The sequence below is a fragment of the Perca flavescens genome, chromosome 9 (genome assembly GCF_004354835.1).
Source record: "Perca flavescens isolate YP-PL-M2 chromosome 9, PFLA_1.0, whole genome shotgun sequence".
Classification (NCBI taxonomy): Eukaryota; Metazoa; Chordata; class Actinopteri; order Perciformes; family Percidae; genus Perca; species Perca flavescens.
The window spans coordinates 15,697,380-15,724,183 of record NC_041339.1 but is presented as its reverse complement, the minus strand read 5'-3'; the positions used below and the strand labels follow the sequence as shown (position 1 = coordinate 15,724,183).

At 40.4% G+C, this 26,804-nt stretch overlaps 1 protein-coding gene across 5 annotated transcripts in view; it reads left to right on the top strand.

Annotated features, from left to right (window-relative positions):
- slc44a5b (solute carrier family 44 member 5b) overlaps positions 1 to 26,804 on the top strand; it is a 44,695-nt gene that overhangs the window by 10,621 nt on the left and 7,270 nt on the right. For all 5 annotated transcript variants that reach the window (XR_003693403.1, XR_003693404.1, XR_003693401.1 and 2 more), the window contains 11 exons: positions 10,507 to 10,555; positions 14,710 to 14,783; positions 16,789 to 16,873; positions 17,239 to 17,323; positions 17,463 to 17,576; positions 23,259 to 23,319; positions 23,420 to 23,543; positions 25,427 to 25,510; positions 25,751 to 25,863; positions 26,081 to 26,212; positions 26,501 to 26,600. Coding sequence is in view for 1 of the 5 variants with exons in the window: in XM_028588026.1 (XP_028443827.1) it covers positions 10,507 to 10,555; positions 14,710 to 14,783; positions 16,789 to 16,873; positions 17,239 to 17,323; positions 17,463 to 17,576; positions 23,259 to 23,319; positions 23,420 to 23,543; positions 25,427 to 25,510; positions 25,751 to 25,863; positions 26,081 to 26,212; positions 26,501 to 26,600 (1,021 nt within the window). In the remaining 4 variants the exon portion in view is untranslated. The remainder of the gene's footprint in view (positions 1 to 10,506; positions 10,556 to 14,709; positions 14,784 to 16,788; positions 16,874 to 17,238; positions 17,324 to 17,462; positions 17,577 to 23,258; positions 23,320 to 23,419; positions 23,544 to 25,426; positions 25,511 to 25,750; positions 25,864 to 26,080; positions 26,213 to 26,500; positions 26,601 to 26,804) is intronic.

Sequence of the window (26,804 nt, the reverse complement as noted above, 5' to 3'; positions counted from 1 at the left end):
TTAATTTGTGTGAAAGTGTTACTTCCATGTGACCTTCAACTCTGAATTAGCTTTTTGTCAGCGCAAAGTGCATAGAGTTCAGAAAATATGCAGTTGTTGTCATAGTGAACTCATTCACCATAAAATGTGCAATAGCAAAGTTTCATTCATCCTACCATTAGGAATATGGGCTCTGTTGCATCCTCCCTAACATAAAACTTTGATGTGTAAAGCAAGATGTGGATTTCTGTGGTAACATACATGGCAAAAAAAAAAAGAGAAGAAGAAAAAAGGAGGAATTGTGGAAGTTTCAAGACAAGTCTTGAATACTGAGTATGAGACTAAAGGATATTGTTTGTGCATTTGTAATAGTGTGTAGATGCGTACATATGTAGGTGTGTATAAACGTCTTTCTTTACCTTAGTGGGTGTATTGCAAATGTGGATATAAAGATGTGGGATATCCTCGTATGTTTAAACCTTTTATAAATCCAGGCCAAAGCCGGTTGAGCCTGTCACTGATCTACAGTAGCAGTAGCGAGCCTCATTTCACAGGAACACATGGCTGCCACTGACATGCCTGGAGGCTCCTACAGAAGTAACCAAGGTCACAAAGCCTCAGCCACAATACTGCCACTTCTCCGCTTGGAGCAGCAGGCTAGCTGTCAGCATCTGACACACTCTGATGCTAACTCCCCTCTTGGGGGTCGAATCCCCACCCGGATACCACCATTCTCGGCATTTGAGGGGATGTCAGCAAGCACTGTGTCTTTGCTTCGCTCTGAAAATATACACAGTAAGCACTGTTCATGCAATGATAGGATTTAACCCAGTGGGCTACCAAACCAGATAAGCCAAGTACTCCGTCCTCGAGCATCTGCTAATAGTTGAGAGGATCCCAAGGGGCTCTGCTAAGTAAACCTAAACCAGAGATCTGGATGTTTTTGGCTTGTCTCAATAAGGAGACAAGCACTTTAAAGGTTGTACTGTTGTCCATGGGGGGGGGATTGAGAGCGAGGCAGGAAAGATATTTTGATACAGAAGGGTGATAGAAGAAGGGCCAGAGAGAAAAAGAGTGATGGTGCAACATGGAGAGTGTTTGTGTGTATTGACTTTCAACATTTTTAATATAATGAAGAAGGGGAGCCATCTGGAGCCTTTTAACTGCTTTGATTGTTTCAGTGCGGGGCTCCAAATCTCAGTTTTTTTTTTTTTTTTTTTTCTGGCAGTGTGGGAGACTTCAGTGATCATAATACTATTCCCAATTCTTAATGTGTGCGTGTTTTTGTGTGTGTGCGATTTAGAGTTAGTGGGATGTGAGTGTGTTGCCTGGCTCAAGGGGAAACCTTGCCAGTAAATGTCTGCCTCCCATGACCCTCTCAATGTGAATGTGTCTGTTTTTTTTTTTTTTTTTCCTGATTCAAATGACAGTGAATCTCAGCCCTACAGACAACAGGCAACCCTCTGACCTCTGCCCCGAGTCTTATCCTATCACAAAATTACTGGCCCCCCTTTATGCCAGTGATACACCTAAGCAGCTTTGTTAGTAGGGCTGGGTACCGAATTTATTACTTTTTAGGCACCGACCGAATTACCTTTTTAAAATATCGAGTATCGAAAAATTCCTCGTCCTTCAATTCCCAATTTCAATACCCAAGGAGTAAATTTCATCAGTGTCAGTGAGCCAATAAGCATGCAGCATGCTTCTACCAAGATCTAGTAATGCTGGCGATTTGGTTACACGTCATAGAGGCAGGCAGGAAAAACTATATGTTACGCACAGAGACGGGGCTCACGTAGTAGGAGCTGACAAAGTAAATCAAAAGATTTGTGCTGAAATGTTGTAATTTCTTTTTGTTTTATAAAATTGGTATTGTAAAAAAGTATAGTTAAGGAACCGGTATCAAAGTCACAGTATTTATGTCGGTACTGGTATTAAAAAATGTTGAACGATACCCAGCCCTATTTGTTACTATTGTGCCCTGCGCCCAACACCAGTATTGCAGGAGAAACCTGAACAATGCTAATTTTGAAAATCCAGACTAGAGGAAAACCCAAAGCCCAAAAGCCATGTTACTGATGTTGCTTTCCTCTCTGGGTTGGCAGAAGCCAGTGCTTTCATCAAATATGAATGAGCATACTGTACACAGCATTCAGACTCACAGGCTGTGCCTACCCTGCTGAGCAACATCATTATGCTGAATTTTTAACATTTCTATTTTTTTCTTTTTAGTTTGTTTGTAGCTGGATCTGAGCCCAACATAGATTTGACAGAAGTGCAATCTTACAGCACTCCACTCTCTCTAGGTCTTGGAAACATTTTTGAATCCGCAAAGTGAAAACAACAAAAAAAGTCCTTTCCAAAAGGCCCCTCTGACCTAGCCCGTGTAGAGCACCTGCAGTGTTCGAGCTGTTTGCCTGACCACGGTATGAAAGGGGCCTGTGTTGGACAGCGGAGCCTGGGCACACTGGTGCCTATGTCTGCCCATGTTGATGGGAAGGGGGGGCTCTGGAAACGGGATAGAGAAAGTGAAGAAAGTTTTATTTGGAGGGTGTGATGACAACACTGTACTGTATGATGAACATTGCTACCCATTTTATATTTGACAATTATGTGCTTTCTGGACATTGGTTTCTTTTTTTTTGGTTTCTTGGATTTTAAGATTTCTATGTTTACTCTGGGCTGATGTCATTTCATTCACTGGTTATCTTTGCTCTCACAGTATCTGCATTGATATTTGCCATATATATATATATATATATATATATATATATATATATATATATATATATATATATATATATATATATATATATATATGTATATGTATGTATATATGTATATATGTATGTATGTGCCTCAGTAAATGTGCACATAATCCCTGAGCAGTTTAACCTTATGATAAAGTGAGCTGCAGGAGGTAAAGTGTGCAATTCAGTCTCCTCCCAAATTGTGAAATACAAGGCGATGAACTGCTTCTTTGACTTTCCCCTGAAGCTTTATCACTCCATTCTGGGTTGTTACATCTGACTCTCTTCCTGCACAGGCACTCTGAAGTTGATTCTCAGCAGTCAATCTCAGCACATACTCCAGAATCTGTCTGGAAGGAAGTGCAGACTTCAAATTGAGGCATTGTCACAGTGCCTTTCAATCTTTTTTTAAGAGCTTTTATTAAACCTCTCTTGGAAGAATTTTATCACAAAATTTGTATGTGAGGGACAGTCTTAGTTTATGGTGTTAGGTCCTCACCACTGTAAATTGATCCATAGATCTTGTTGCTATGGCAGACTAGCTGTGAATGCAAATGGGATTTGGGAGTGAAGATTACTGCCATAGCTTTTGGCTGATCCTGATGTGTAATTCCTCACCCTGTCCAGCCTCATTGCCTCAGAGCCTTTGATTACCAGCAATTGTTGTGTTATGCGTAAATCTTCCAGTCACAGCAGGACACAATGGCATTTTCTAACACTATTTCAGTAGAAGAGACTAGCAGTTAGTGGAGCTAACAGTGACTTTAGCTGCCCCAGTGTAGCACGCCTGCCAGGCTTTTTCCAAATGTTGTTGACTACGGACCCCTCTTTCAGCCTACAGCCAGCAGCACACATCCAGTCCACCACCCTCATCTCCTGCACTGGCAGACTGCAGTGCAGTCTAAACAGCTGTCATCTAATGCAGAGTCTGCTGGTATCCAGGCATCACTGATGATTTTTCACCACTCTCTTTAACCCTTCATTGAAATCTGTTTTGTGGCACAGAGCCTGGTGGAAGTAGTCAAGCTCATGTAGTCAGTAGGAACAGCAGCTAAATTTAGCTTTGGAAAGACTAAGCGCATGCTCTGTCACCTGAATGTTATTGTGTTAAAACCTTTTATTTTTATTTTTTATACTCTATCGACAGTTCCGTTTTGTGGGTTTTGATCAACATTAGGACTTCCGTAATTTTTCGTCAGTTGGCGGGGGAACATGCTGCCTGCTGGTCCTCTTACTGGACGCTGGTAGGCTCCACATATCCAAACAGTAGGCTGATCAATAATCCACTGACATGACTCTGAAAAAAGCTCTGCTCCGACAATCACTGCACCACAATCTGTCCTCTCACCACTGGCTCTCTTGATCTCAGTGGGATTCAACTTGCGCTCACCATATGGACTGACCTGCTTGTGTCACAAGTGCTCCCACACTGTGGAGGCGTTTGTTTTGAATATTCACACAATGTAAGAGAATCAATGAAAGGATGTGTTTTTTTTTGTTTTTTTATTCAGCTTACATTGACACCCAGTCTAGTAGCTAGCTTCATATCTTGTTCACCTCCCGCAGCTGTACCTCTAATTAGCTCTGGTGTGAGTTAATGTGATGCAGGCAGCCTGCTCGCCATGTGGGTGTAGCAACAACCACTGGGATATAAAAGCAATTGGAGGCAACTTCAGGCACAACACAGAGGAGGAATTCACTCTTTGAGTACATTATGCACAGTTGCTGACTTTAAAGGGCCCAAATTAAAATCTGAGTGGTATAGAGTTGTTTTTAGTTCACATGGTTAAGCTGAATGGAAGTTGAAATGCTCGACCTTGGTTCATGGCATTTGACTTACTTTAATTGCTCTGTGGTAGTTGGTTAGTTTGCAACGTGATTCATACTCTAATATTGGATGAAACTATTGAAAAATCCGTCATGAATGTTTCAAACTGTATCATTATACAGGATTATGTGTTTATGTCATTTGTGCATACATGTTTGAGCTCTCAACATTGTAGATCACTTGAAAAACAGTGTAGCATCCCCTTCTATTCAGTGCTTGTGCTCTGCAAATGCTGCAGTGAGCACCTGGTCCGGTGACATTGTGTCCTTGGCTGAGGAATTCACACACTTCACCCAGAACATCTCCCATTTTTAGACCTGAAACACAACTCAAGTGAGTGGCTTTCAGTGACAGCCAAACAGATGGCTCTAAAATATAGTTTTTAACAGCAAGGTAAAAAGAATAAGGGACATGGAGCCTCTCATATCAAGTATCTTAAAAGATAGGTTAGCAATGCGATGGCAAAGAGTTGAAATGGTCTTCATCACACTGCACATGCCTGTAAGGAATTTCCTCATGAGACTCTCAGAGAGAGGGGGACGACATACATCAGGGACCCCAGGTTGGAATTGAACCCTGCTCCGCTGCGGTGAGGATTGATCCTTGATACATGGGGTGCATGCTCAACCAGGTGAGACACCAGGGTGCCCCCCATCTGCCATAATTCTAACAACTGTCCAATATACACTTTTGTAAGAATGAACATAAACGGAAACGTGACAATAACAAACTCCCCTAGATTCAAGTATATTTCTGGTCCAGTGCCTTTTGTTTTTGCTGCTGACTCTGCAGCTTAAGGACATCAGGGTTGGTGAGCAAAACTGTTGCTCAGTCACTTTTCCTAACATTATTTTAATGTTGGCCCAGGAATGTAGCATCTCTGTCCTTCAGACTACCCTTGCTGTAGGGAGGCTGGTAAAAAAATCCCAGTGGGGAAAGGCAGGCAAGAACATCTGCTTTCACACTATGCAAATGTGTGTAACATCCTGGCTTAAAATACCTTATCTTAATGCAGAAATATTGTCTTTGGATACCTTGTTTGCTACTACCTGAAGGAATTCCTCCATAATCAGACAAGTGTGGTCGCTCAGTCACTATGGGATGTGTAGCTGGCGGTTTGTGAAAAGCAGCTGCCAGACTTTTCTCTGCTGAATCAGTTATGCTATGCAAAGAGTTTTTGTGTGTTTTTTGCATATCTGTGTTGTATTATAGGGTTTCTCATATTGCAACTGTTTTGTTGTTGCAATTGTGTCCAGTTCAGGCCATACAGGGTTATGATTACCAAGCTACAGTTGCATATACAGTATATGCAAATGTCAAAATGTCTCATAATGAATGATCTCAACTGAAACTTCTCTGGTTGATAATTAAACTTGTTTAAGACAGAAGAGACTTCTCCTGAGGGGCAGTTTTTTACTCTGTTGCTGATAATCATATTTTATTTGACCATGGTTGAATGACCACAACAATTCTTTTATTTTCATATACAATGATCAGCTGTAGTTCTTACACACAAATGGATATCACTTGCCGTTCACAATGTCATTAGTAAAGTGATGTCATCACTTTATCCATTAAAACGGAAAGTCAACTATGTGATGTGACTTTTATGTTATAGGTTATGTGTTTTATGTGTGTAAAAATATGATACCGATGCCAATACCGTGACTTCGATACCGGTTCCTAATAGGGTTGCATGATATTGACAAAATGGGATATTGCGATACAGATTATGAATATTGCGATATAGATAATAATTTTGATATTTTTAAACATATGTAAAATGACGAAACTTATGGAAAAACGCATCACAATAGATTGATAACAAATAAAACAAGTTTTCTTACAACACAAGGTTTGTTTCAACTGACAGTCATATTGGACTGGTACAACATGAATAAATAAATAAGGACCATGTCTACAGAACAGGACATGTTTTACTGGTTGTACAGTATAAAATATATAAATAAGAGAACAGGACACAACTTTTTCTTTCGCTTTTCTGATTCGTTCCGTTAAGTTGTCTCTATCTATTTCTTCACTTACACCGTCACTCTGTCGAAATATGCACACACGTGGTACGCTCCATAGGGTTTGTCACGTAGTGGCCCCGTGCGCTGACGTGCGCTAACGTGTGCAAGTGGCACGGTAACTGGCCAATGAAATGATGATCATTGTAGCGTTTCAAGCGGGCTCTAAATCAAACACAACTTAGACACACAGCCAACGGACGGGATGCAGCGCTCCACAAAATAAACAAGATATTGCATACTTATCGAGGCACTTTCAATATAATATTGCGCATCGTGGGGTTGTGATGGCGCAGTGGATATGTCACATGCCTTTGGTGTGGGAGACCTGGGGCCTGTTTCACAAAAGCAGAATATATAAATCCAGGATAACTGATAAAGCGAGGCTTGACCTAGTCTAATCTGTGCATCCTGGCTTGGTGCGTTTCACGAAGGCCAAGCCAGGCTGAGGAGGAGCGACTAGGTCGAGCCAGGCTGAACTAATTCAGATAGATGCGCGTCCACGGATTTCCTCAAAAGACCGCGAGGTCGAGCACAGATTTACTGATGCCAAAATGGAGAATACGCATTGTACATAGGCTACTTTATACAGAGTGAGCAGCAGCTTCTTGTGGAAGTATGACGTGAAACACATTATTTGAATAAAAAGAAAATAACACGGCCGCTGTAACAAAACAGCAAGAGAAAGTGTAGCAGACGATCGCAGACCGACTGAATGCGTAAGCAGCCTAAACATATACATTAACTGACCACTGCTCTGAATGGAAACCGTCATAATCATACCATTCAATGATTAGGCTACTAATCATTTGCACAAATTAACAATTGTACGCTTTGCCTTAAAAGTAAGCAGAAGATAATGTTACTCAGGAAATTTACCATGAAGATCCATTTTCTATAACGCTAGAATATGAAGCGTAAATATCTCTTTCACTCTGTTCCTCCCTCTCTCTCACTGGCTAAAATATTAATTTCCTAAGTCATATTAACTTCCACTACTCGCTTTTAATGCAAAGTGTACAGGTGTTCGTTTTTGCAAATGACAAGTGACACATTGAATGGTTTCATTTAAGAGCAGTAGTTCATAAATGTATATTTTTAGACTATCATTTAGTCTGTCCGCTATTATCTGTCACGCTTTTTCTCGTGTTTCTTTTATTTTTTATAGAGGACGAGTTTCCTTCTCTACATATTATATGCCTTATTCCCTGGTATATATGGACACAGAAAATAAAGACACTGAAGAAATTGCACTGTAAAATCTAGAAACTATAAAGATAATAAAGTGATAAATTCCATGCACACTATAAACATGAATGGAACAGAGTATATTCATCAGTTATTTCCCCCCAGGCAAAATAAAAGGTCAAAAACCATTAAGGTGTCCTCTCCCTGTTGTTACATGAATGTACAGTAGCCTACATCACTAGATAGTTACTGGTCCAGTGAACTAAGTCTATAATTTGGGAGGATTGTACAGTTAGGATATGTTCTTAAAATTGTACAATCCTCCCAAATTATAGTCTCAGTTTACTGGACAACACAAATTGTGTGCTAAGAATGCCAAATACAATGCACATGGAAGCAGAACAAACATGATCCTTATTGTTAAAGAATAAAAAAAGAAATGATACACTAAAATAATTTAAGGTGCATTGGGGAACTATAGAAATGTACAGCAGTGTATGTATTGCCCTTAGTAACAGACTTCATTTAAAACTCATTTGAAATTTTATCAGCCTTTTCTAATTATCTCAACAACTTCCATAATATATTCATCAAACTTCTTACAACAATATGAACAGCAGTCTTCATACAGCAATACAACAGTAACAATGACAAATTTATAATTATAAAAAAAATAATGGTCGCAACTTTAAATAATAACAGTACTTAAATGAATAGCATTATGCACCTGTTGTATTTTAATCCAGGCTGATAACAAAAGGGTAAAACCACTGCTGAGTGAACAGAAAAGGTTCAGGATTAAATAAATCCTGGCTGTTAGCCTGGTCAGGACCAGGCTAGCTGCACAGAATAAATCTCCATGGTGATTTATGTGCCTCTGCTTTCGTGAAACCGAGTCGAGGCTAAATTCATCCAGGATAACCAGGAAATCCCGGCTTAATCCCTTATCTTGGTTTTGTGAAACAGGCCCCTGGTTTTGAATCCCACTGCGATGCATCAGCCAACGTGTCCCTGAGCAAGACACTTATCACCTAGTTGCTCCAGAGGCGTGCAACGTCTGACATGTATAGCAATTGTAAGTCGCTTTTGGATAAAAGCGTCAGCTAAATGACATGTAATGTAATGCGACGTGATATCGCAATAACGATATTGAGTCGATATATCATGCACCCCTAGTTCCTGAACGATTTAACCTTTTTTTACGTATTTTTCAGCTCCTACTACCTTAGCTCCGTCTCTGTACATAACATATTGTTTTTCCTGCCTACTTCTTTGACATGTAACATTAGACAGCCAATCACCAACATTATGTCTTGGAAGAAGCATGCTGCAGGCTTATTGGCACACTGATGCTGACAAGATTTACTCCTTAGGTATTGAAATTGGGTATTGAATGACGAGGCATTTTTTGATACTTGATACTTTAGAGGCAACTCGGTCTGTGCCTAAAAAGTATTGAAATCAGTGCCCAGCCCTAGTTGTCAGTGCTGGTTTTATGTGTGGGAGGAAGAGAGAAAGGATGAGTTGCATAGGATTTCCATGTTTGCCAAATTTTGTGGAGGGGGGTTACTCTCCAGAGATTAAAAAATGCCATTGTGGAGTTGTTTCAGAATAAACTACACTGGCCATGTCCATTTGTAATGAAAGATTATATCACCCAATGCAACAGTATGGCTTTTTAATGTGTTTTTAATAGAATGATTGCAGAGCTCAATGAGATGGAGGCATAAGCTACAGTAAATCAGTCACAGCCTATGCTTGTTATTATGATACTGTACATTTGCTGTTGGTTTTGGTCTTTTCTTCCGATTTTCGGTTTTGTGCTTGTTAAATTCAGGACTACAATTTATAGTCAATTCAACTTCAATTTTATAGTATATTCAAAACATGATTTGTATTTACGCGTACAGTGTAGTCATTCCTCACACTTTTAGAAGAAAGGCTGGATGTACGTCTCTCGACAGGATCAGTTTGGGTAATGGACAGATGGGAGATAGGCCCACTCATGCTGCTCCTTAGTCTGCCCCAGCTGCTTGGAGATATTACCCTCCATGTGTGGTGAGTAATAGGTCCTCAGGAACACGTCATACTTAGTTTCAACTGGGTCAGAGACTACTTGGGCACCAAAGAAGCAGCCAGTGATGAATGCTAATGCGTGTGCTTCCTCACACCTACAAGTGCACACAGACTGAGTTAGCCCCTCAGGTAACTGATGGTGCTTGCAAACGTGGTTCAGTATTCCCTCTGCTGGGTCAAATGGGGAATCCTCACTGTGACCCAGATAAGCTGTTTGGCTTAGGAGTTGTTAAAATGATTTATTATATTTCTGTGTTAGCTACATTGTTTTGGCTTTTAGTGCTTTATCTTAGCGTTGTCATCCCTCTTCATTCCAGTCCTGCTAGGAGACCTACGCTGTGAAATGGCCTAGTTAGTTTATCCTGGCTAGTTGAATAGCACAGCAGGTTAACTTTACAGGTACACTCTACTTGCATAGTGTTATGGTGTCAATGTTATGAAATGTTGCTCATAACTGTTAAGATGTGTTATTCTCTGTGTCTCCTCTATGTTTCCTTTTGCTTTCAATTTTCAATTACAGTCTTTTATCTTATTTTGTTAGTGAACCAGACATTTAGCCGGTACACTTTTCTGTTCTGTTGTCTATGTTCTGTATATGCATTCTGTCAGTCAATTTCAGTTTTGTAATCTCACCACACTCTTGCTTGTGTTACAGGTGAGCCGCGCAAGTTTGACCCAAAGTTCAGAGGACCTGTTCACAAAAGGTACTACACATACTCAACATCATCAACATTTGGCTTTAGGTTGTTGCATTTGATAATGTAGCAGTTTAAGGAGAAACTAAAAATGTACCAAAACTAAATCTGGTTCACTTGCAGTGCATAATTAAGTCACTGCATTTACAAATCTGTTTGCAAACACATTTGAGAGACCTTCTCGTCATCTCTGAAGATAACTGGAAATGAAAATCCATTCACTTGCGTTTTATTAGAATAGTGGCAGAAATCTCAGAAACAGATATCTCAAAACTTAAATACATTCAAAACTATATGTACACTAAAATACCACTAGAAAAATACAATTAATTCTGTTGAGGTGACCCTATAACTACTAGTCACGGTCTTCCAACATCTGATTGTTACATGTTTATTGATTTTGCCTAGTGTGTAATGTTTTTGGCACACACCCAAGTCAAAACGCTGATAGATTGATCATTTGTCATGCCACGTTAATAAAGATCGGGGCAGAGTGCTGGCAGCTCTTTCCACTCCACCTCCCAGATCAATGGCCATAAGTCAAGATGGTGGCTGGAGTTAGACCAATGACACACTCTATTAACCAGCCAGATACAACCAAACAGATGTAGTCCACACATTACGGGGGCTATTGCAGGGAGATGTCTCCTGTTTTTCAACCAGTAGCACTTCTCCTGATGATCTGCAGTCTGCTGTCTGCCTCATGAGGGCTACAATTCTATACACTTCAACACAAGTTATTGTTTGGTCTATGCAATCGTTTATATGGAATATACTGAAAATAAAATACAAAATGATTTGAAAATTCACAGGAAAATGAGGTCACATGCCAAAATGATTGAAAAACCCTGATTAAAATAGAAAGGTATAGTGCTTAACAGACGATCCTCATTTAGAAATACAGAACTATAAACTTTAGGTTGAGCATTTTTCAGAAATGTAATATACAGTATGGTATTTTTAAAATTTGAAGTCTACATTTTGAGACTACCTAATTTCTTCAGCAGAATGAAAGCCAAATTTCGCAATAAAGCAAAAACCCCTCAAGGGCATCACCACAGGCTTCTTTTGATGATTTAGTAATATTCTGATGTAATGTATGCTCTTATCTATTTTATGTTATATAATATCCGTTTGGCAGGCTGCTGTGAAGGCATGTTTCAGACCTCCTGTGTCTCTTTATCCCACCCTCTCCAGCCCATTTCACTGCTACAGCTGGGTGAAGGCACCACGGATACTTTGATGTTTCTGTGGCTCAAAGGCTTTCCTTAATGAGAACTGGGAGTGAACCGACTCTGTGGTCGTCTTGTTTTCAAGCAAGCTCGGTGCCTAAATGAAGTAACTGTGGTTATTGAGCACTCCTGTAAAGGACATACAGAAGTGGACACGGTGTAGTGTTAATTCAAACTGGCTCCAGCTATAAACAATGTAATAATACACGGTTATAATCTGTGTCAAAAATATGAACTCACAACTGCCCAAGTGTATTGTAAAGTAGTAATGCTTTTTATAGTGTCCTGTTAAATCTGCACTTGCAGACAAACGTAATAACCACAAATCAGTTGCTGCTGCCGTCACAGCATGTTTGACAACTTACCTAAAGGAGCCTCATGTTTGTCAGAAAGCTGCGCACTTGAACCAATGTCCCGCCTTGGCTCTTGTGACAAATCTCACCCTCCAAATATCCCTTCCTGTTAATGTCTGTTGCAAAACAGGGACCGGCTGGCAGATTCACACCACAATGGCACCCATGGTATTCTGTGGCACTGCTGCCATCTCTGTCACCTTGGCTCCCTCCGAATATCAGCCCTGCAAATACAACACCGACACAAATGTTTCTTATTGCACTGACAGAGCTTCCAGTACAGATTTTTGCTTTTGTTTTCTTTCAAAGCAGCTCTGCCTGCCACGGTGCAGTACACCGGCAGGGCAATGCTTTGGACCCTGTGAAAGTATGTGTTAGTGACATCTAAAGAGGCCAGGTTGGGGGCCGAAGAGATTTGCGGTTTGACTATATTTTGGATGTGGCCTGCTTTTCTGAGATAAAAGAACAAAGCAGAATGGTTTTCACTCCCCTCTCTTTGTCAGCTTCCCTTCAACACGCACCTTTGCATGCTTCAAAGGTGACTTTGTATTAGCACTGCGGTGCTGTGTGTGCACTTTGTCTTAATAATGCAGTCGTGTCTAATATGAGCAAGTTGGGAAGAAGACGGATCTACAGTAGCACATTACGGTGGAGTAGAGGCAAGGTCAGCTTTAGACCTCCACCCCTCAGATCTTCTCCTTAATCATCTAGGATGTGTTGCCGAGTGATAGCTAACTTATCTTCCAGTTAAAGGATGGAGATGGATTCAAAGACGAGGAATGCAACCATTGCCATGGCAACCCTGACAGCTATTTCTCCTTTTTTCTTTTTTGAATGAAATGAAATGGTACTCCCTCGTCTCTGTTTGTTAATAATATGCACAATATCTGCAACAGCTTTTCTTGTAGCGTGGCAGGTTGTCTTTATACTCCTATTCACTGTCAGTGTGAGACTATGGCTGTCTTCGCCAAGCAGAGCTGTGCCCACTTTAGCTGCCTTTGTTTCTCTATTATCTCCCAAAAATAATTGCTGTGCTATCAGAAAAAACAAACACCAAGTCTCTAAGCCTTATTTCATACGGCAACCAACTGCTCTTTTAGTCTTTTGTCATTCAGTGTCATTTATTGGATGTTTCGGCTGATGTTGGCATGTTTGCCTGAAGATACAGAGCAGATGGTCAGAGTGGAGATATCACATTTTCAATTTGCAGGTATCTACAGTCCTACTGTAATTCCGATAAGAACGGCGATAATGGACTCATCTTGTTCTGAAATGAGAAATGAGGAGGATTAGCAGCTCCGCTGGGACCGAAAACATTCCAATCCTCTATATTGCCAAGTTCAACAAACCAATCTACCAGAGCAGCCTGTTAACATAGATTGCAAGCGTTACTGCAGTTATTAATGCAGGACCATAAAAAGTAGCTCTTAATTGCAGCTGCACTCTCAAGCAGTCTGGGATAATTTGCGATGCAAGCCTAAATTACACAGCTGACCCTAAATCTGAGAGGCTACACTGAGCATACAGTTTAACTAGTTCTGTTTGTTTCTTGTTTGCATCCTAATGTGAATTTGTTAGTGTCTATTTAAGCTATTTTATCCCTCTTTGTATGGGTTGATTCTCAGCTGATATCCTCTGTGCGCATCAGTGCTCTAGTCTGTCTTCACTGTCTGCTACTTAATCATGAAATTGTATTTAGAGGCTGAAGAGCACCCTGTGTAGAACCATGTAACCATGCTGCATACAAAACAAGGACAATCCACTCTTCAAAGAACTACACAGAGGAAACACTGTCACATCTCTGAGCTCAGGCCTCCTTTTGACATTGGCTTCGCTCTTCTGGATGAAAGAGGAGAAGGGTAGAAAGCTGGAGGAAATGAGGTTCTCAAGTCAGTTTGTGTATACCGTATGGTGTTAGAAGGAGTCTAACATATGTCCCTTGCATGGTACTACTCGGCACAGTGGATTAAACTTGGCTTTATTCAAGGCTGGGCTCATAGTCTGAATAGAATTGAAAGAGGTCTAAGAAGGGGCTGGACTGACTGACAGCTTCTCTCAGAGTGGAAAGGAGTAGAAGAAAGCTTTTTGTGGGACAGAGACAGTGAGACAGTGAAGAAGGAGAAAGGGAGACTCTGATACGCTGCTTTAAACGAGCAGACTGAGGAAACTGTGAAGAGAAGGGCAATCTTCAAATAGCTGTCTCTGTGCCTGTGGGACAGTTAACTGGTTGGGATTCAGAGTCTCATTAGAAAGTCAGAAGACCTCCACTAAAGTCTTTCTGAAAACGCAGTATACAGATAACACCTTGTTATACCTGGTAGCAAGTGCTGCACATACATATAAAGCTCAAACTCCCTTGCCATGCAACAGCTCTGTCATAACGAAATGGTTAAACATACAATACATTTTATTTATTTTTTTTTTTTATTTTTCCTCCTTGAGATGAGGCAATTCCTCCTGTGGACTCATTAGTACGTGTATTTTTCTCATGATACTTATGTGGACAAAGGCATTCAACAACCATCCATTCATTAATCACCTTAATTTTCTCTTGTAATCTTTCCCGTGACCCCCCCAGGAGCTGCACTGATGTGGTTTGCTGTGTTATCTTCATCATTGTCATTCTCGGCTACATCGCTCTGGGTACCGTGGGTGAGTTTGACACATTGTTGCTGTTGATTTTTCATAATCACACACCACTACTACACCCACAAACACGATGTGATGTGATATGTTCTGGTCTGGCTGGGGAGTGAAAAATGTCTTCCTGTGACAATAATTTGACAATGTTAATTTACCACAAACAAAATGGGACTTGCTCTTCTCCACAGGATGCACAAACACTGCACGATAAAATAAGATGGGTTTTTGTTTTGTTTTTTGACTTACTCATGATTTCATGGTGGGCTATTCAACAAAATGTCTGATAGTTAGAATTGCGGGGGAGTTGAAATATGCAGCTTCCCCAGAGAATGGGCTAGCCTTTTGATAAGTGGGAGTTTCAACACAACATGCAGCTCACTCTGGCTTATTCTTGACTTGAGCTGATCGTGTTAGTGAAACTGTTTTGATGTCCCTGTCGAGTGTTTTTTGACTGGGTGACCTGTGATTCCTTCTGGCTCTCATTTCATTCAAATTTTCTTGAAGCCGTTTAGTTCCCTTGAGTGTAGTCTCGCTTTGCCAGACCCTCCTCCAAAGTCTGGCTACTCCACCTAGCATTTGGGGATGGTAGGAAAACATGCTCTGGTTTAATGGCATTTCTTTAAACCAATCAGAATCGTCATGGGCGGTGCTAAACTCTGCACAACTCCGCTGCACAATAGTTGTGCGAGAGAAAACACAGATTGGACAGATAGTCTAGCTAGCTGTCTCGATTTACCATGCAGAGATCTGAGGAGCAGTCAACAATAGTCCTCATGAATCCACCGACTTTTAAATTCCAACACAAAGAAAGCGGAAGGAAATGGAAAATGCATGCATCCGGCAGAATTTCCTGCAGACTGCCTCGGGTGTAACAAAGTTCACTTTGTCTGCAGTTTTGTGATTCTCCCCATTAGCTCTTCTTTTTCTTTCTGTCTTGCCTCAAGTTTTCCTTTTTCCCACTTAATTTTCCCTCCTTTCTCTCTTTTTACTTTTATTTTTTTCTCTAATTTTTTTCCGCTCTGCCACTTTCTCTTTTCTCATACAAAAAGCATATCCTGTTTCATCCAGCACACCTGACTGCACATTTCTTTCCTCCTCCTTTCACACACGTATGATATACATCACAAATTAGGGGAAAATAAAATCCCGATGCTGTCAACAAAATGCCGTCTCTTGCCAGCTAGTTGTCAGCGGTGTCACGTCTAAATCTGGACACTTGAAGGATTTACTGTTTTCCAATCATTTAAAAAGAGCATAAGCCGTGACAATGGATGGGACTTCAAATGCACACTGTAATGTCTCCAATCAGCTGACGAACTCTGTGTTCTTTATGTATAATTTAATATTTATTTTTCATCCCTGGTGTGTCAAAACTTGTAGACTGTCTTTGTTGCAATGCCTCGTGTTCAGCACAGTCCTTCATTGACTGTTAAGGTAAAAGACCTAAAAGGAATACGCCACCATTTGTTGAAATAGGGCTTATAGAAAATTGAATTTCAGGGTTACTGCTACTCCTATCTAGAGACACAGAAGAAAACAAATTAAACTGGATTGATTTTTTTTTTTTTTCATTTTTATTTTATCAATGTAGATGTTTCTTCTTAATTAGCATGCATGCATGCATTCCTCCAAATACATTTCCGTTGTTGTCTTGTTAATTGTGTTGCTTATTTTTTTGTCCTTAAGTACACAGAGAGACACACATGGTCTTGGCCTGATTCGCTCATAGATTTGAGGATTTGATTCCTATTGATTCATATAGGACCCTGTTTGATCCAGCTGTACTTAAATAAGAATGCAATGCATGTCTTTAGGTAGCTGATCATTTTCTCAGGTACATCAAAACAGCGTAAGCTCTGTAAAGGAAGATGATGTATTGGCCAGTGGCCTTGTGTACCTCCAGTAGGTCGAACAAGACCGTAACACTGCCAGTTTCAGGAGTATGTATCTGGTATGGTTACGCATGTTAAAATCCATGCAGTTCAAACTAATAGCTGTTGTGCTGTGTTTTCAGCCTGGATTCATGGCGACCCCAGGAAGGTGATCTATCCAACCGACAGCCACGGTCAGTTCTGTGGCCACAAGGACACCCCCAATGCGTGAGTGGAAAAATATCTTAAATTATTGTACTCTAGAATAATTATGTTCCCCAAATTGTCAGCTTTCCATTGTTATCGTTACAAACACAAAAGGATTTGACCACAATACATGGTTATGGTTTGTGACTAATTATGGCAGGCTTTCCTGTATGGCGCGCTCTCTCTCTCTCTCTCTCTCTCTCTCTCTCTCTCTCTCTCTCTCTCTCTCTCTCTCTCTCTCTCTCTCTCTCTCTCTCTCTCTCTCTCTCTCTGGGTGTGTGCTTAAATGCTTGCTAATGAAACATTGCAGTAATGCACTGGTTTCTCAGTCTTTTGAATCCTTCTAATAATACTCCTTTCTTTATCTTCATCATTTGTCTCCACAGAAACAAAGCCATATTATTCTACTTCAACATGTTGAAATGTGCCAATCCTGCAGTTTTGATTAATCTCCAGTGCCCTACAACCCAGGTAAAAGACTGAATGCAGCCCTTTTTCTAGCAGCACATTTTTGCTCTGTTTTGTGTTCCTCTCCAAGCTTCTCCTCCACGCTTGATTATGCAAGATTGATGGGCCTTTTCATTAAGAGGATGTGTTGTGCCTCCTCCAGCTCTGTGTCTCCAAGTGCCCTGACAGATTCTCAACTCTCCTGGATGCCTGGGGTACCAATAACTGGGAGTATTACAAGCAATTCTGCAAGCCGGGCTTCAAGATTAGCAGTAAGGTGAGAGACCGTGGTTAGTGGTCTGTTATGTCTTTTTTTGCAGACTAGATGAAAATATATTTATTGAACCCCATGCCTCTTCTGGATGCAGTGCTTACTCACTATTGTTTTAAGACAAGGTCAGGTATGACATACTGTGTGTGTGTATGTATATGTGTGTGTATGTATATATATATATATGTGTGTGTGTATATATATATATATATATATATATATGTGTGTGTGTGTGTGTGTGTGTGTGTGTGTGTATATATATATATATATATATATATATATATATATATATATATATATATATATATATATATATATAGTTAGTGCTATTTTGCAATCATGGAGGTGTCTGAAATTGTCATCGTAGGTGCATGTCCACTGTGAGAGACATAATCTAAAACAAAAAAATCCAGAAATCACAATATATGATTTTTTAACTATTTATTTGTATGATACAGCTGCAAATAAGTATTTGAACACCTGTCTATCAGCTTGAATTCTGAACCCTCAAAGACCTGTTAGTCTGCCTTTAAAATGTCCACCTCCACTCCATTTATTATTCTAAATTAGATGCACCTGTTTGAGGTTGTTAGCTGCATAAAGACACCTGTCCACCCCATACAATCAGTAAGAATCCAACTACTAACATGGCCAAGACCAAAGAGCTGTCCAAAGTAGGGCTGGGCGATATGGACCAAAAGTCATATCCCGATATATTTTGGCTGAATATCGATATACGATATATATCCCGATATTTTTTCCGCAAAGTGAGAGCAAATGTTCAGTCAAAGCCAAAATCAAATATGACATGTCACATGTAGTTTCATAGAAACAGTTGCAAAATCAAATAAATAATAAACCGGTTTCTTCACCTGGTTCATGATTAAATGCTCAGCTGTTCAAATAACAATAAAATGTAAACCTAAATACTGTATAACAGGAGTACCTTTTTTGAAATCAAAGCTCCATATTTGAGATTCGTTCCAAAGGTCAATTAAGCTTTTGATATTAATATAATCTACTTTGTTCAAAATGTAATGCCTCATGCCTGTAAGCCTAGGTTTATAGTCCCATTCTTCCACTTGATACTGCTTCCACTTAAGTAAACTAAAAGATGAACTATCGACTACAAAACAAAGAAACTAATTAATGTGTTAATACAAAGAATATTTATTATTATCGGTTCACAGATCTGAGTTCAAACGGAAACTTCACCCTTCTGAACTAAGAGTTTCTGCTTCAAGGTGAAGTTTAAAACAGACTGAAATGTCCAGGCTCATTCCTCCACTATTTATTTCTGTATGTATTTATGCGTTACATGTCATTTTAACGGGCACTGAGCTCCAGATCCTGCAGCTGCAGACGGTCTCTGCTGCCCGCTGTAGCTTCTCTCCGTCCGCCTGCCGCCGCAAACTTAGTGGAACTTTCCGCCGATATCGACATACAGGTCGTCCTGGACTACGTGTAAGATCCTACCGATCACCACTCTGTCTTTGGCTGGTCCGATTTGGATCAGCGGGGACCCAGCGCAGCAGCGAGGCAAAGCTGTGTTTTCCGGGGAAGAGACGCTGCGGCCGCCACGGAGCTCTCCGCCTCCCGCTGCCGCGGAGCTCAGATTGCTGGTCGGGCGGCATACATAATCATAAAACACATTGTCACCTGTTAAATGTTATTCATTGCTGTTTGTTCTTTTCATTTCCTCTATCGAACATAATTAAGCAGTACAAAAGTCCGGCATCTTTAGCGTTGATCTGAATGCTTCGGACCCCTGTTCCAAGATGGCGGCGGTTTTGACGTATGTTTAGAACCTCAAGGCGACATCTGTGTATATATCTATGGGAGCAAGGATCACATTTGAACTATATCGATATATGCGATATGGTCTAATTCCATATCTCATTTAAAAATATATCGATATATTTTTTATATCGATATATCGCCCAGCCCTAGTCCAAAGACACTAGAGACAAAATTGTACACCTCCACAAGGCTGGAAAGGGCTACGGGGAAATTGCCAAGCAGCTTGGTGAAAAAAAGGTCCACTGTTGGAGCAATCATTAGAAAATGGAAGAAGCTAAACATGACTGTCAATCTCCCTCGGACTGGGGCTCCATGCAAGATCTCACCTCGTGGGGTCTCAATGATCCTAAGAAAGGTGAGAAATCAGCCCAGAACTACACAGGAGGAGCTGGTCAATGACCTGAAAAGAGCTGGGACCACCGTTTCCAAGGTTACTGTTGGTAATGCACTAAGACGTCATGGTTTGAAATCATGCATGGCACGGAAGGTTCCCCTGCTTAAACCAGCACATGTCAAGGCACTTCTTAAGTTTGCCAATGACCTTTTGGATGATCCAGAGGAATCATGGGAGAAAGTCATGTGGTCAGATGAGACCAAAATAGAACTTTTTGGTCATAATTCCACTAACTGTGTTTGGAGGAAGAAGAATGATTAGTACCATCCCAAGAACACCATCCCTACTGTGAAGCATGGGGGTGGTAGCATCATGCTTTTGGGGGTGTTTTTCTGCACATGGGACAGGGCGACTGCACTGTATTAAGGAGAGGATGACCGGGGCATGTATTGCGAGATTTTGGGGAACAACCTCCTTCCCTCAGTTAGAGCATTGAAGATGGGTTGAGGCTGGGTCTTCCAACATGACAATGACCCGAAGCACACAGCCAGGATAACCAAGGAGTGGCTCTGTAAGAAGCATATCAAGGTTCTGGCATGGCCTAGCCAGTCTCCAGACCTAAACCCAATAGAGAATCTTTGGAGGGAGCTCAAACTCCGTGTTTCTCAGCGACAGGCCAGAAACCTGACTGATCTAGAGAAGATCTGTGTGGAGGAGTGGGCCAAAATCCCTCCTGCAGTATGTGCAAACCTGGTGAAAAACTACAGGAAACGTTTGACCTCTGTACTTGCAAACAAAGGCTACTGTACCAAATATTAACATTGATTTTCTCAGGTGTTCAAATACTTATTTGCAGCTGTATCATACAAATAAATAGTTAAAAAATCATACATTGTGATTTCTGGATTTTTTTTTTTTTTTAGATTAGGTGGACATGCACCTACGATGACAATTTCAGACCTCTCCGTGATTTCCAAATGGGAGAACTTGCAAAATAGAAGGGTGTTCAAATACTTATTTTCCTCACTGTATATACACACACACACACACACACACACACACACACACACACACACACACACACACACACACACACACACACACACACACACACACACACACACACACACACAGTGTACCGTACAGGCCAAAAGTTTGGACACACCTTCTCATTCAATGTGTTTCTTTATTTTCATGACTATTTACATTGTAGATTCTCACTGAAGGCATCAAAACTATGAATGAACACATATGGAATTATGTACTTAACAAAAAAGTGTAAAATAACTGAAAACATGTCTTATATTTTAGATTCTTCAAAGTAGCCACCCTTTGCTTTTTTTGATAACTCTGCAAACCCTTGGTGTTCTCTCAATGAGCTTCATGAGGTAGTCACCTGAAATGGTTTTCACTTCACAGGTGTGCTTTGTCAGGTTTAATTAGTGGAATTTTTTCCCTTATTAATAAACAATTTTCAGATTTCATCACTTTTGGTTATAATGAAGAGCTCATTTGAATGTGTTTTTGAGAGACTGCCGGAAGTGAGCTAGCTGCCACTGATGCACATCACAGTGACGGAGGCCCGATGGGGTGTGAGAACCAGAAAGTGAGGTGGTGTGTGGGAGCACCTAACAGCTCAGTCATACTGTTTGAACAGAATTAATTTATTTCTCTTCCCACATCATTCCATGTATGACAGTGTTACATCAGACACTATTCAATCCAACATTGTCTCATCTGACTTCTTTGATCTTCAGGAATAATATTAATAATTCCAACGCTACAATCACTGAAAATTAAACATTGCTTAAGTAGGATCTATGAGATTGTTTTTATTCTGAAAATAGGAAAAACTTTTCAGAAACATACTGATGTTATACATGTGACTGATGATGATAATTTTGTTCACAAGATTAAACTGTGAATGTTTTGTAATATAGTGTTTTCATGAGTAAGAACTTAAGTCAACTGACTTATTGTTAAGTGCGAGTTAAAATCAGTTGTCCATAAGACAATTTATAAATGGGCTGCCAGGCACACAATATTTTACATTAATACAGAAACCTACAGGACAGATTTAGGTAATTATTGATGCCATCATGTCAATTTCATCTATTCTAGGACTAATCTCTAGATTGGACAGCCTTTCCTTGTCTAAAATCAAAATTGCGTGGGAACAGGAGCTTCAAGCAACAATCAATGAGGAGACCTGGGCTAAGATATTGGGAAGAGTTCACTCATCTACACTGATTCAATTTAGAGTGGTCCATCGAGTGCATCTTTCCAAAGCCAAACTAGCTAAGATATATATACACAAGTCGACCCTATACGGCATTTCAGAATGTTTGTAAACAATAGGCACCAAGATACTTCCGGGTGGCAGAACGCAAGCAGCTTCTACGGACCAACTGAAGAGATCCAGCTACTGTAAACCGTTACATTGTTACAAATGTTGATAAAAGTTGAAACGATGACGAAACGTGTTGTGTTTGGGGTTGCACCGCCAGATATACAGCACAAGGTGTAGGGTTTTATCGATTTCCTTCAGAAAAAAGTAAATTTATCCAGATGGTAGGTCTCCCTTCCAAGCAATTTACTACCGTTGCCATAGGAACGCTTCGGCTTTTGCCACCCGGAACAACGTCTATTATTGTTGTGACGTCATGGTGAATCATCGTATATGTGACAGATGTAAGTCTGCGGATGCGACGCTGACTCTTATGTTCTGGCTCTGCCCCAACATTGAGGGTTATAGGAGGGGTATTTTCGAGGCTCTCTCGCTCTACAGTCCTAGCAGTCCCAATTGATCCAGACCCTCTTCTATCACTGTTTGGAATTGTTCCTGAGGGGATACAGTTACCTGCTGGGGGGCCATACAGCAGTTGCCTTTACTACCCTTCTTGCACGCCACCTGATACTTTTAAAGTGGAAGGATGCGGCGCCGCCCTCAGTCTCCCGCTGGATAAGGGATGTGTTGTCTAATCTGAAGCTTGAAAAAATGTGTGTGTGGTTCTGAAAAGAAATGTATCAAAGTGTGGAGATCTTTTTGTGACTTTTTTCGATAAACCCTCCACACTGGTGCAGGAATAAATTGTCAAATGATCATGTCTGACCCTTAACACAAACCTGGATGTGACTCCTGACATTCCGGGACCGGACATACTGCCTCTGTTTCACCGCCTATTTGGCCTTAACAACTTTTCACATTTCATCTTCACTGTGCAATACTAAGTGCCTTGCGCTCTGCCTTTGCATTGTGTACGCTGTGATATTTTTGTATACTATGTTGCACATTCATATATCAACCAGAGTCTCATTCTTGAGTGACAGCAGGGGGGTTGGGTATGTTTGATGTGGGGTGGGAATGTTGTTGTGTGCATAATCTATGTATATTGTTAAAAAAAAAATGAATAGAACTATGAAGGAGGACAGATTTAGATAAACAACGGAAAGATCAGAAAAGGCCCTCCACTCCGTCTCTAACTATAATAAATGCTAAGATAAATCTCTTGTTTTCAATTGTTGAATCATCGTCTCCTTTATTTCCCTTTCAGTCAGTTGAAGAAGTCATACGGGATGAAGACTGCCCATCTATAATCGTGCCAAGCAGGCCTTGTGAGTCAATTTGAGTAACTGTGAACACAGTAACACACAATATTTGTTTGCCAAGCCACTAAAAACAAAAAAAAAAAATCTTTTTTTAAATGTGTTTCAGTCCTTCAGCGGTGCTTCCCTGATTTCATTACAAGAAATGGAGTGTTAACTGTAGCCAATCAGACCATCTTCAAAGACGGTAACAACAAACGGAGAAGTGTCAATGACCTAAAAGATGCTGCCAAGTAAGTTCTGCTTCCCTGCAACGTGAATCTTTAACCTTGTTGTTCAACCAGTTAAGTTATGGTAAATAGAAAAGTCACGTACATTAGATTGAGCATTGGAATTCTTGCTGTAGTAAAAGAATAAGCATAAGTTATTTACCCTGTATAATAAAGTGTTTTAAAACTGTTGTACTGTCAATAGGGCTGCCAGCTCTGCACCCAGAGAGCTCTGGACAGATATTTCAGGGTAGGACAAGTGGGCATGTCACTGACATCACTGATGCCCAGGAATGTGTCCAACCACATTCAAAGTCATTTGCATGTTTATTGCATGAAAATGCAACTTACCCGCAAGTTCAAGAGTAGAACTTCAGGGGTACCTACAAGCTTCCAGCAGCTGCTTTTCTAAATCTATGCTAGCAACATGTTAATGGGCTGAGATAGCTTTTAAACTCCGGATAAGCAGAGGAATCATGTATTTAAACCAGTGAGCTGATATTATAAACATACAGTACATGATTCTGTGTTTGCTGTGATCAATTTTTGTTGGAATGACCCTGAAAGATGATGTGCTTTAATGCTTTTCTTTTTGTAGCAAAGTAACTGCCATGCAGCAAGGAGTGGAAAGGTCTCCAAAATGATTTATTTCAGCTTTTAAACTTTGCCTCCGCTGTATCCAGTAGCTTTGTGTAGACTAACCCTCCCTCTTCATCATGAACAATCTGTTCCGGTGTCCCTCCACCTGCAAAAGTGGACAGGGATTAGGACAGATTAATACAATTGTTTGTGGCATATATCTACCTCAAAACATCCAGTCATCTACTGCTTTGGGTGTCAAATAACAGAGAGTGATGTGGGGTCCCCCTGGTGGTCATTAGGTTTGCTCCCTTGCTCTAGATATGAATGCAGGTTTGCATAACAGGGCTGGATATGATCCAAAATATTGTCTTTAGACAGGGTTGCGGTGACCTTTTTAGGGAGCTGATGTAGAACTTTTCATTATATGGTTGGTTTCAGAACAGCTTTCAGTGCTCTGTTTATCCCTTGGCAATGTTAGCTTGTCCTCTTTCCCTCCTCTGTCTGTACTTTAGAGATGTATGCGAGTCATAGGGCAGTGTGTATGCAGTCAAACTTTGCAGTAGTCATGTTCTGACATTGCTACAAGTCTTGTAGTTATATTTTCCCTGTGGGGACTCAACACTAGAGTGTGTTTGTGATTTCCCTGTTTGTGATTTCTTTAAATACGCTAATAGAATTAGGCAAAAACATATGTTTGGTTTTATGCTGAATCATTTGTCTTTGGTTGAGATTTTGTCTTTTAAGATATATAGAGTCATTTTTTTTTAAAATTTTAAAGTCCAGGTGACAACTAAAACAGTATTTTAGCATTGAAGCACTTCTTTATTTTTATTTTTTTTTTGGTTATCAAGAACTTGACCTGTACTGTGAACAGAAACCAATGGGTTATTGATCTGACACATCCATTAATATGTGCTATTCCACTAGGTGCTCCTTGTATCACATCCAGTAACACGCTGCTATACCATTTACCGCCATACTGAAGGTACTATTGCTCCATAGCGCTTCAGTAACACTAATGCTGTTTTGTGGCTCCTGGATATGAAACTTAGAATAGTTTCTTAAGACCCTCATAACCCAATAAGTAGGTCTCAAACCTGAGAATATCAAAAGCATTTTGAAACTGTATTCATCTTTGTTCCATAGTAGGGGCATTATAGATAAATAAAGTGTCAAGATGTTTTTGAGAAACCCTAGTAATTAAGTTATTAGACGCAGTAACACAAATCTGTCACAGTCCCTCTCCGTATCCTTATTAAATCCCTTTTTTGTCACCTCGTCTCTTTCCCACTCCTTCCAATCTCACCTTGTTACTCCCATCACAGAGGTATCGCCAATCTGCTGAATGCCAAAGAAGTTGGCATGAAGATCTTTGAGGATTATGCAAATTCCTGGAACTGGATCCTCATGTAAGAATATGCTGTGGCTTTTGGTGATTTTCATGTATTCACTTCTCTTTATTGATTATGTGCTTCTGTGGGTAGAGAAACTTATCTGAGCCATCAGTGAACAGTAGGAGATCTAAATAGCACCTGATACATTCCTATTTTCAAAACATCTTACTGAAGGAATTCTTAAACTCCAGATTCCTTTATTTACCTGTCAAATACCTGTCAGTTCCCAGTATGCACATGTTTGTGTTGTTGCAGTGGTCTGGTTATAACCATGGCGGTCAGTCTGGTCTTTATCTTGCTGCTGCGCTACACTGCCGGCGTTTTCCTGTGGCTCATTGTCTTGAGTGTGATCGCTGCGATCGGCTACGGTGAGTATTCCCCATAGACGGTTAACCTCCCATTGCCAGTGGCTGCTGGTACACATGTTGGAGATGTTGCCCACGTCTTTTACATTTGACTTTCTCACCTGTCTTGCCGTGAGCAGTTCTGTTGTCATGGCAAACCGTGGCAGATTTGGATTTGTCTTACCTTGTTGCATCCTTCCCTGGCTTTTATTCTGTCTCTCTGTGTCTCTGGGTATCCCAGGTATCTGGCACTGCTACTGGGAGTACAGCTCTCTGAGCGGGAAGCCAGGCGCTAATGTCACCATCTCTGATATCGGCTTCCACACAGACTTGAGTATTTTCCTTCAGCTCAGACAGACGTGGCTTATCTTCAGTATGTTGTCATCCACTATCATACATTTACCTCACACTTTAGATTTTATTATGTGAACCCAAACCCTTATAGCCACAGTGCAATGCTCGCCCCACTGAGTTTTGCTCAACCGCATCATATAAACAACAATTTTCCATCCCTGTAGACTTGAGGTTTTAAAAATGAAACCTTCTGGAGAGAATGCTAGCACAGTGATTTTAAATTGTTTTGTTTTTTTTCACTAACTAAAACTGAAAAACATTTTTGTTGTATGTGCATTGACTAATAATAAAACACATTGTTTTGTAGTGATCTGTCTTTCTGTGATTGAGGCCGTCATTGTGGTTATACTGATATTTCTGAGGACAAGGCTGCGCATCGCTATTGCATTACTGAAGGAGGGAAGCAGGTATGGATAAAAGCTCGGTTGATTACTTGAAAATGAAATAGTGTTTTTTATTTTATTATATACAGTACAGGCCAAAAGTTTGGACACACCTTCTAATTCAATGCGTTTCCTTTTTATTTTCATGACTATTTACATTGTAGATTCTCTCTAAAGGCATCAAAACTATGAATGAACACATATGAAATTATGTACTTAACAAAAATG